The sequence below is a fragment of the Netta rufina genome (genome assembly GCF_964035555.1).
Source record: "Netta rufina genome assembly, chromosome: 1".
NCBI classification, from domain to species: domain Eukaryota; kingdom Metazoa; phylum Chordata; class Aves; order Anseriformes; family Anatidae; genus Netta; species Netta rufina.
Window position 1 is genome coordinate 116,133,514 of NC_140123.1, and position 11,886 is coordinate 116,145,399.

At 36.3% G+C, this 11,886-nt stretch overlaps 1 protein-coding gene across 1 annotated transcript in view; it reads left to right on the plus strand.

Annotated features, from left to right (window-relative positions):
• The window catches only part of CBLB (Cbl proto-oncogene B), a gene marked incomplete at its 3' end in the record, with an annotated part of 127,876 nt that extends 116,863 nt beyond the window's left edge, over positions 1–11,013 (plus strand). Inside the window, exons 14-19 of the mRNA XM_084294570.1 lie at positions 544–684; positions 4,958–5,046; positions 5,145–5,276; positions 6,623–6,760; positions 9,786–9,905; positions 10,904–11,013. Coding sequence (XP_084150696.1) covers positions 544–684; positions 4,958–5,046; positions 5,145–5,276; positions 6,623–6,760; positions 9,786–9,905; positions 10,904–11,013 — 730 coding nt within the window. The remainder of the gene's footprint in view (positions 1–543; positions 685–4,957; positions 5,047–5,144; positions 5,277–6,622; positions 6,761–9,785; positions 9,906–10,903) is intronic.
• Positions 11,014–11,886: the final 873 nt, after the last annotated feature.

The following is an 11,886-nucleotide window of genomic DNA, read 5'->3' on the forward strand; positions in this document are numbered from 1 at the left end:
TATGAATGGAGACGGTAAAGTCCACCTCTTTCCTGGACTTCCAGAAAGAAGTAATGTAGGTTGCTGTCTAAAAGGACAATTGTAGTTTAAAGTAAAAATAATTTAAACACAAACAAATTCTTAGATTTCAATAATATTATGGCTTGAAAAAGACTGAAAGTTTGAAAGTTCACTGCCTTACTGAGCCCTGATAAATACTATTTACCCTGAATTAACTTCTGTTTAGTTCTCTTGTTAAGTGCAAACAGCTTAAGCCTTGTAAGTGCATATTTAGGACTCTAATTCTTTGCAATTCTCTGCTCTGTTATGCTTGCTTAAAGTATCTGTTTAATGGTTAAAAGGTGAGCTGCTTGATTCTCTATGTGTTCACAGAGACAAAAAAGCTAGTAACCTTGTATGTTCTAGTTTGACGTGGCATTTTTTTTAACCTACACATAGCAGACATGTATTAAAGGTGTTTAGGCTAACGAGTGTTTTCTGTACTTTACCAAGAACAATTACATAACAGTTAAAACAGAAATGATCTTTTTCTCGTCTCCATAGGTGCTCTCTTCCCTCAGCAAATTCTCTGTCTGATAAATCAAGGGATCACACAGATGATGATGATGAATACAAAGTTCCTTCTTCACATCCTGCAATACTGAGCTCACAACCATCTCATTGTCATATAAAGCCTGTTGCTCGGTAAGGTCATTTATTAATATTGAAGGCAACTTACCTACAAAAGTCTGCCTTTTCCAAAATGTATTTGGATTCAAAATTTACAATGATGTTTAAACTTGACTGCTTTCTAAAATGTCTTATCTTTTCAAGCTTGGGTTATTTATGCCTCTGTTTCATTTGACCACCACCACAATCATAAACCTGTGAAGTTCACTGCATCATATCTCTGTGGTGTGATATTTTTTGCCTTTGAACACCACTTCTCAGGAAGAGAACCTTTTTGTTACTCAGGTGGAATAAATCTCTTTTGCTTTAAATGTGTTCTAAAATAGTATCTCCAAGGTGTCACACTTATGAATTGATAATTGATTATGGCAAAATTTGGAGCCAAGAGACATGGCAACTAAAGGCTGTCTCATTCACGGTGAACTTTTTGGTCTTTGAATCACAAAGAAAATCTGAATGTCAGGAATGAAGAGCATAAATTGGGGGGGGTGGGGAAAGGGCCAATTCGCTATTGGTCCTGTAGGCCCAATTATTTCCCTCTGTCATAAGAACCCACTATCAGTAAAGTTCAAGATATCTCTTATCCCAAAAATCGCTAAATACGTTTTTTAGACTTGTTCAATCAGACGTTTACAACAGATGGATAAAAGTTCATAGTCTGATCACTCCTTGCATGCAGGTTAGCAGTGCTAAGAAGTAGACTCACTGTTAGAACTGGTGATCCAGCTTTCATTGCATAGATGTGAATGTTACACAGTTGTCTTAGGTCTGTGATATTGAGCACTTAAATTCGTGTCTGCCCTACCAGATGTTCTTTTTTGTGTAAGGGGAGAAAAACAAACAAACAACAACAACAAAAACAAAACTGATGAATAAAACTGTTTATGTTGGCCAAGCAAAGAAAAAAAAATCCAAGATCTTAGTTGACCTTACCTATACGATTTTTTATTGGAGAGTGTTGTTGTTGTTGTTGTTGTTTTTTTTTTGTGAGAGTGTCTTTCTGTACCATGCAAAGTCACCTAATAGAGGTTTAGTTGCTTGTATGAGTAGAGTTACACAGGATGCAACCTTTCTTAGACAAAGTCATTTGCAATGGAAGAGAGCATTATGTGGACAGATTACCTTGGTTTAACAGCTGCCGAGGACTGTGTCTGGTACTAAGTGGTGTGCTGCAATAGGAGTGAGTCTGTAGAGTGAAACAATTGACTCCAAGGACCACACATCTACAGTGCATGCTTTGGGAAGTTTTAGTTTTGGGAAGACTAGTCCTAGCATGGTCTTGTGCCTGGAGTACTCTTCTGTAATTGCAGCACATTGGATGAGCTCCTACAGGACAACTTTTGAGTTAACATTGTCCAGAAGCAATCGAGGCTATATGCTCTGAGACCTCTCTAAAATATAAACCGAAGTATTCTAAGTGGGAATGACTAAGAGATTTATTTTAATTCATACTTCTGATCTGAACCAAAAAACTAATGTAGATGCAAGCTTAAAGATTCTTAAGATAACCAACTGGAAAACTAGAAACTTATAATTTTCTGGTATCCTTCATTTGCAGAAAAAGAATTGATTGGTGTCAATTGGCTATGATGGTATTTCACCAGACCATTAGAATTATTAATAGAGGCTATACATGAAAATCTGATTTCCAAGCTTTTGTAGCTTTTAGTTTATTATTTAGCTGGTGTAGTTGCTCTTCACTTATGGTGCTTTTTGGCAGTAATCCAGGTCTTGTTGCACAAAATGATTGTTTGCTATTCACATTGCTCTGCAACTCTTAATATATTTTCTCACAAGACTTTTACCTAAAACCAAACCACTCTCCTAACTATCATTAAAAAAAAAACCAAACCAAACCAAACCAAAACATTTTGAATTCTATATCCATATTTGTTTATATATGATGTTGCATATACTTAAAATGTCTCCTTTTAGCTAACGTTACTGTTTAGGTGTGAAAACAGAGATAAACCTTTCAAAATCAATCTTGATTCTAGTTGATGCTCTATGCTTAGGTATTGAAAAAAAAAAAAATGCCTTCCCATCCCCACTTCTTTTTAAACTCATGGGGGGTGCAATGAAAAACTTTTAAGTATTGTCTAGCAGTACTATTAAAGGTGATTTATTTATTTTAATTTTCATAAATGTTTACCACCTTTCAGTTCTGTCCCCCAGGGTCACACTTTTGCCACCTTTTCCTTAGTGTTGCTTCCTCAGTTCTTGGACAGTACTTGGAGATTTTGGTAACCACAGAAGCCTACAATTTATTTTTTTTTAGTGTCTTGAAATTTACAAACTATGTAATTCTTCCACATTCTACCCCCAAATATCACCTCTACGATTTCTTGCTCTTTTGCCAGCAGATATGTCAATTCTAAAAAGAGTACAAGAAAAATACGGAAAATGATTCACAGTCTTATTATGGGAGATCAGTTAATTGTCTGGTTTGTTACAGTTGATCTCTCATGTAGACAAGTTTCAGCAATAAGAAAGAGAGGGAAAGAATTTCAACATTAGCCTAACTAGGCTACTATTAGGAGAATGATACATTTTTGCAATCAGTATCTTTTCCTAATAAAACTGTTTTTTCAGGAAAAGAAAAGAAAAAGACTAGACTTGCTCGTTAGTACTAATTTGCTGCTATTCTTTCTGGTGTTTTCTACTGTCAATATAAGCAGGTATTTCTGCAAGATTTGTAAACTGATAACTGGACTCATTATGAAGATTTTTAAAGTCATACCATGTTAGGTTATCATACTACCTAGGGCTGATTAATTTATCGAAAATGCAAAGTAGATTCAAATTAAACTAGAAAAGATTCTTAGTTATTTAGGATATATGCTGAGGCATCAAAGGAAGCGTTGCATTCACTGTATTTGAGAGATTGAACCAATCTAATTTCAAAGATAGAAGCAACACTTCCTCTACCACTTCCTTGGGGAAATTAATTCACAACAAAATAGCTCTTACCATGAGTTTTTTGTTTTGCTTTAAGTCTTGTAATTATTCTTACATTTATTTCATTACTCCTAGTTAAAACTCTTGGGACCACAGTAACAATTTCACTTCCTCTTTCCTGTTTATATATTTTAAATGATTCCAGACCTTTATTCATCCCTCCTTTCCATATGGCCAAAGGAGATAAGTTTATTAATGTTCGCTCTATTGGTAAAAACCCAAGATGTGAAATTTGAGCTGTATATAGATAGCTCTAGCAGATTTGCCAATGTTTGATAATAACGATACGTGGTGGGTGGTTGTGGTTTTTAGTTTTTAAACTGGAATTGTTTATCATGGTGGCCTTTTTCCAGAGAAACACTCTGGTTCTTTTTGAACATGCAGGGTCTGCAGCTCCAATGGCAGGAGTAATTTTCCACTTCTTTGCAATTTTTTTAAACAATATTTAGTACTATGAGAAGGTTTTTGATCTATATTTTTCCCTGCTGTCTTTGAGCAGAATCTTTTTACAAAAATAATCTCCAAGAGATTATATTTTTCTGACAAGATTACAGGTATCTTTGTACTTTGTTTCATGGATATCTAAGTTTAAACAATTTTCGTATTGAATTTTATACTGTTATTTAATTTTAAGAGAATGATACATTTCCATTTAAAAAAATACTAAATTCTAGTAAGGTATCAGGAAGTCTTAGTTTTTCCATAGAGATTTAGATGCCTGCAAAACTGCTTTGACTTTTTCATTTTAAATGTTTGGCTTAAGATTTTAGTCGAAATTTGTTATTTCGATTGGTGTTTTGTAGTATTCTGTTGGTTTTGTTTATTTGCTTGTTTTGTTTTGTTCTGTTGTGGTTTTTGTTTGTTTGTTTGTTTGTTTTATTATTATTATTATTTATTTATTTTTCTGCTTGTTTCAATGTGGATAACTACCAAAATTTCCCCTCTTAATATTTGTGCTGGGGAAACCTTAACAGCTGGGAAGGGGAAGTAGGATTGAGTTTGTGACTTAAATATGTGAATAAACCATTGACTTGACCTCTGAAATGAGGGCTATATTGAATGTTAGTTCTTCGTCTGTCTTGTAGTACAGCCTTGAGTAAGTTACTTAAATCATGTCACTATCCCACTAAGAAAGCGGTATGATTCTTCAGAGTTTATTGAGAGCTAACCAGTACCTGCTGTCAACACAAAACCAACAAAGTTTAGAATTAATGCAGCTTGTCGTCTTTCATTTGTTTCCATATAATGGACTGCCAGCTCAGGCATTTAATTTTGGGAATTAAGACTTGGTTAACTGGTTGATTACTTCCTTTTTAATGTTTGTCTCCAGGGTGTGTGAGAATGGTCAATGTGCTGGAGTAACGAATGGAACACACAGTGCTACTTCTGAGATGAAGAAACCAAAACATCCAGAGTTAGGTGCGTTTTTATTTCCCCCCCTTAGCAAGTAAAATTTCTCTGTGCTGTTCTAGGGGTACAGCAAGAAAACATTCACTTCTTGTGATTGTGTCATTCAGGAGATGTCTATGATGCACCTACTGTTCCGGTACCTTTGCCACCTGCACGACCTCCTACCAGAGACAACCCAAAACACAGCTCTTTGCTCAACAGGACACCCTCCGATTATGATCTTCTGGTGCCCCCTTTAGGTTGCAGACTTTTTGATGATTACATTTAATGGTTAACATAGCCTAGATTAACCAAATGCCATGTTCATTGAAAAACAACTAATGTTGAGTACGCTAAGAGTACCAAACAAGCTATGGGCTAAATATTACAGCTGTACATCAATATTTACCAGTGATCCGCGTGTGGCGTCTGTCTGTAAGCCCTCATGCAAGACAGATGAAAAGGCAAACAACATTTGTATTCAAGCTACAGAGAAAAGAAAATTGTTTTGCCTAAAACAGTTTAAAAATTGTTGTCCTTTAATGTGAAGTTTGAGCATTGGCATTTAATGCAAGCATGGAGGGTTTTTCCAACTGTAGATTTAATAACTGCGTTCTTTTTATGATATAGAAAGATGAATGAAAGGGAGCTGGTATTTAAGTCAAAGAAAACTAAATTGAGTTACATTAGTAAGTTTATTTCTGATTCTTGTCTACTGTCAAGGGACAGTTCAAAGCTCAGTGCTGCCTATGGTTTCCAGCAGCTATCTTTCCCACCCCTGATTTCTGCTCTCGCACCCAAAAGCCAACGAGCTTAACATTTTTGAGGTCAGAAGCATTAAAGAAGCCACTCTGCCTATATACTGGGGCTGGGCTTGACCATCACCCACGCTGTCATTGACAAATTCAGTTGTATCATTGCAAGACTGTACTGTATGTGCCATCATCCAATTTTCTGGTTCATAAAACCTTTTGAACATTTGCCATGTTCCTGCACTATTCTCTTTCTGATCTCTGAAGTGTTCTGAGTTGTAAGAATATACAGAATTGAAGGTGAAAGAGCAGAAGAAAAATACTTGGTACTTCTTGGTAACCTTGGTTCTGTCTGCTCTACCTTTATGTAAGGGAAAAATTATTTTGCCAGGCATAGAAGATTCAGTTTATGCCTTGAGTCAGAGCCTTTAGATAGCAGATAAAAATACATGTACACATTGTATAAGTGTAGCAGATTGGGTGTAATCACCGTTGGTGTTTGAATATAAATATATTTTCCTAGCCGCTGAAACATAGCTGTTACTCTGTACCGATAATCAGTGAGGCTTTCACTACAATGCACTCTTTGCAACTGAGCCACTTAAAAGAAATCTCTCCCCCCATCCCAGAAAAGAAATTGAGCAATACAGAGGTCATTCAGAGCATGTTTTAGAAGAGGATTGTGCATAGTAAGAGTCAGGCTTACAATTTCATTACTACAGTCGCTGAACTGCTAGATGAACCCTAGGAGTAAGGGCCTCAGCAGCCAGAGAAAAATCAATTTTCAACTTTGCTCTTTATTCTGTGATGCGTAATGAAGTTTTGCTCATCTAATAAGTTTTTCCTAAATGCAGGTGAAGATACGTTTGATAGCTCACCCCCTTCACTACCACCACCACCACCACCTGCTCGGCACAGTATTACTGAGCACACAAAACCTGCTGGCTCAGGAAGCCGACCTCCTTCAGGACATGAACTGTTCCTTCATCCTGGTAGGAATACAAAAGGAAAAAACATATTCTGTTTCACTATTATGTACTCCAGAGGCATATCTGTTCTATGATAATGTTGTCATCAGGCTTTAGAAGTCTGTTTTATGTACAACTCAATATACGAAAATATCAGAAATAGTTTTTGTGTGTGTGTGTGTGTGTGTGTTTTACATGATGGAGATGAAACAAGTCAGAATATAAAAAGGGTCACCTTTTCATTATCACAAAGTAATGAAATGAAGTCAATATTTTTTATAGGCGGGACATTTTGGTACATTGTGCTTTTTTAGTAAGAATTGCTACTTCTGAAGTATAAAGTTTTCTGTTGTAATCTGTGATAGTAGTTTGTATCCTTTTGTCAACTCCATTGTTTTTTCTAGTTCAATGTAATTCATGTTTTTGTTTGTTTCCAAGTTGGTACTTGAGGAAAAACTAGAAAAGAAGGAAAACAACATGCTGTTTCGTTAGAATTATTGCTGTGAAATTTTGTGGCAAAACTATTTTAATTGTGAACACAGCAGCAGAACCCTGTGGTTCATAACATTGTTGGTAATAAGTCAAATTTTCACCTATCTTTTCCCACAAATTGCTGTCACATTTGTTGTTCAGTATTTTGCTTGTAAAGGGCATAAAAGTTATGTTCAACATTTATAACTTTGGGTTGACAAGTGTCAGGTTAATTATGTTGAATACCTTTGTTGCTGACAATAAAACTGCAACAGGGTTTTTGTGGGTTATAGTGCATGTCTTTGAAGTGAAGGTAGTTTCCTCTGCAGAAGCTTCCAAAAAATGATGGTGTCTAAGTTTACTGGTCCCAAGAATATTTTCAGTGATTATCTACCTTGAGGTGTGATTAGATGTCTTCCTCTTCCTATCTGTTCTTAATGAGAGGCTGTATGAAGAGTCTTAAATTGAATGTTTTGGCAGTAGTATTACAGGAGTGCAGGACTATGGATGATGAGCAATTATGTGCAACTGCATAATAGTCTGCCTGGTTGTAAGGTGTTTGGCTGATCCTTGTGAATAATACTAGCTGTGGGATGAAAGTGAGCTAGTTTAGGTTGAACCAGAATGACCCTTTTTGAAATGTTCTTATTACATATATATTTTACCATCAATTAAGACCTGAACATTGAGTAATTCACCAAAACTATATGTGTTTGTAATGCAGAACTCAGCTTGGTGCATTACTTTCTTGTATAAGCCTCTGCATGCATCCAGGTAAAAAGACTAAACACATCACAGGATGTAAAGGTTGATCATAAATATAGGGCAAGGGACTAATTTATCTTCTAAGCGACGAAGCTGGTGAGGGGCCTGGAGAACAAGTCCTATGAGGAGCGGCTGAGGGAGCTGGGCTTGTTCAGCCTGGAGAAGAGGAGGCTCAGGGGCGACCTTATCGCTCTCTATGGGTACCTCAAGGGAGGCTGTAGCGAGGTGGGGGTTGGCCTGTTCTCCCACGTGCCTGGTGACAGGACGAGGGGGAATGGGCTTAAGTTGAGCCAGGGGAGTTTTAGGTTAGATGTTAGGAAGAACTTCTTCACTGAAAGGGTTGTGAGGCACTGGAACAGGCTGCCCAGGGAAGTGGTGGAGTCACCATCCCTGGAAGTCTTCAAAAGACGTTTAGATGTAGAGCTTAGGGAAATGGTTTAGTGGGGACTGCTAGCATTAGGTCAGAGGTTGGACTCGATGATCTTGAGGTCTCTTCCAACCTAGAAAATTCTGTGATTCTGTGAAAATAAAATAATGTAACCGATAGCAGTCCAGTCTGAATGGGTGCCTCAGTTGTACAATCTGAGGCAGAAACCCAAAGCGCACCATTCAGTTCTAATGCGAATGGAGAGGGGAAAATGAAAGCCACCACCTCCAGAAGCATACAAGCTCTGTTGATCTGTGTGCGGTTCCCAGAAGTACAGAGAGTTTTGAATTATCTGATGTTATTTCCAAATAATCTAAAAAAAAAAATAAAAATCAATGACAGTGTTAAAAAAAAAACAAAACAAAAAAAAAAAAAAAACACATGGCTTTGAATTAAAAATTTGGAAATGTATTAAAGGCCGTTTGTTCTCCATATTTGCATAGTGAATGCAATCTTATCACAACAATTAATTTGCGTTGATCTTGTAAGTGTACACATCTACTTGGGCATAGATTCTTTTGTGAGTTGGTCTTCTTTTATCTTACAGTATTTCTAAAGCCATATTGACTTATTTGACACTGCATTGTTTCAAAGAAACCACTGCAAATAATTTATGATTAGGTTTCAAGGATTGGTTTCCATACAAGTTTTTGGGGTGATACCTCATCTGTCCATTAGAGACTGTGAGATTAGAATAATAATCTCACCATTAATAACAACAAAAAGTTGCACACACATACAAACGCTATTTTGAGTCAAGAGCAGAAGTCAGGTCCAGGATGATATTAAAAGTTTGGTCAGCTGCCTCTTCAGTAGACTGAAAATACTTGAAAGGAGGCCACAATATGCCAGGCCTATGTAGTTCTCTCATTTTTAAAATTCTGTTCCTATAATCATCAGAAAGAACTGAAAAGCCTTCAGCAGTCCCTGTAACGTTTACCCCGCAGCTGGGACTATGTGAACAGGAAATCTGCCCTGCAGTCTTGGTGGCAAAATATTGAAGCGTTAACCAAGCTCTAACCAAACAGACTAGCAGGGATACTTCTAATTTTGCTGCACTGGGCCTTGCAGCCTCTTCCATACTTTGCCAGCCACAGTCCTAGCAGTGTCAGGGCTGAGTAATTGAAAGGTACCTCATAAATGTTAGCAGAGGAGCAATTGTCAGTGCAGGATAGACCACCTTTGAGTTGTGCTCCTTGTTTTGGTCACTTCAAGACTTGGATGCATGCATGCATATGCACACACTATGGGGGAGCACCTCTGTTTGGATTCATAGCTTTTTTGAAAGGAGGCTACTTTAAACCTAGATTCTGTGCATCAGCCCTCCCTCTTCCCTAGATAATAATTCTAATTATTCTAAGACACTTTATTTCTTTATTATTGCAGATCCCCATTTTGATCCGATAACCGGTCACGTTCCTTTGCCACCAGCTCGTAGAGTAACTGGAGAAAACGTAAAAACAAATAGGACATCTCAAGACTATGATCAACTTCCTGCCTCTTCAGGTAAGGTAGAAGACTGTTTCTGTAGAAAATTACAGCTTCATGAGGCAAGTAACTTTCATCTGTAAAGTTGAATGAGGTTTTTATCATTCAGGGCAACAATTGGCAGTGGTGATATTGCTTTACAAAAACAGAAAATCCTCAAAGGATAATAGAGATTAAAGTTCTGCAATATAGGTAGAAGAAACTACCTGCCTTTGTGGGGTTATGTAGATGTTATGGCATTAATTTCACTAGCTGACAAGCAGAATGCTTTTGTGAGTCCTAGTGTTCCTTATTTTTTGAGAAAAGCAGGGAGTTGGCTGCTGCCTTTGAAGTTCACAGGAGATCAGAAGTCCTTCAGGGATCACATGCCTCTCACTTCCAGCTTTATGTTTTATTGCTCCTCAAAAAAAAGTAGCTTCACTGTCTACAGTATTATTAATTTCCAGTCTTTTTTTGCTAGTATGTCTGTGTGAGGTTCTAAGAAAATTTTAAAATACTTCTAAATAAAACTTGCAAGAACCAGAAACAATTAAAATTCAGTCTTCTGGTTGCAGTGGAACAGGTAAAAGAGAATCAATTCCTCTGTCAAAGAAATTTTGCGTATTGTTTTCAGACAAAACAAATGCTATTTAAAGGAGACATATATTTAAATTAATTTAAATAAAATAATAACAGTATTACCTGTATTCCCATGTATTTTCACCAATTTGTAGACAAATTTTCTTTTCTTTAGATGTGCATGGTATATGGAGCAGGGGGAGCAGGGTCTTATCTGTAGCATTTTGCTGTGTGGAGGGATATCACAAATTAAAAAACAAGTGGTAATTTGAACCATTAAATACTATTCATTCTCCAGATATTGTGAATTGTATGTGAAAAGTAGTTTCTAATGCATAAAGAAATGAAGGGACTTGGTATCTAGTCTTCAATTTTAATCGTCATCAGTGCTTAATTGCAACAATCACAAGTGGAAAAATGCTACAGTTTTTAATAGTAATTATATGTCTCCTTCTTAGGAATGCATAGTTCTACTCTGCTGGGTGTAGGAAAGAATATCTTTTTCCAACTTAACGTACAGGAGAGACTAAGTAAGCCTGAGGAGTGCTATAGAATCTTCAATGAATAGCACATCTGAGAATGAGTGGGATGCCTTTGGTAAATAGTAGCACTCTTGGGAGGATGTCTCTATTAATATAATGCTGTTGCTCATTTTTTCTCATTGTTAGAGAAAAAACTGGCTTTGTAATACATGTTTTATACATGACACCGTGAGGGGTCTATTTGCCTTACAACATTAGCCTGATCTATTTGAGGAAATTTTAAATTCTTTTGTAATATAAATTATGATTACCTTTTAAATTGTTTTTTCCCCTGTGGTTTTTTGGTAGAACAATTTTTAAAATTGTCTTAAATTACTGCAAGTTCTTTGGTTAAGTTCTCAGAGCTTTTTGATGTCACTTAATAAATACTATTCTATCTGTATGTTTCCCACAGCTGTCTTCTGCAACATCTAAATGCGTCTACTTTTACTATAAATATAATTCTAAATCAGTATGATATACAGCAAGATTTTCAATTTAATTTCAATTAAATGAAAGTTGTGTGGTAGATCATGTCATAGTCTTAACTGGAAAGTTGTTTTTACAGTGGAATTATTTCTATAGGATGGAACTGATGAGCTTCAAGGTTAACTGATTGGCCTCACTCTATGATTTAAAAAATACAGTCTATAGATTGTGCCTCTACTTAAAACTTTAGTTTTTGTATTTATTCTGAACTAATCAGTTCATTTAGAAAACTTTTCTTCATTTCAGCCTTTTAGTAGGGTGATTCTTTGAACTAGCTGGAAAGGAAATGTAGTTCACTCTAAAATCTAATTACATTTTTGCCACTGGCTCCCTATAGTAGCACTGAGAATCCTTTGACTTCTGTGCTTCATTTTGATTCATTTGTTTATAAGATTGCAGTTCTGATGTTTAACCGAATTATTAATATGCTA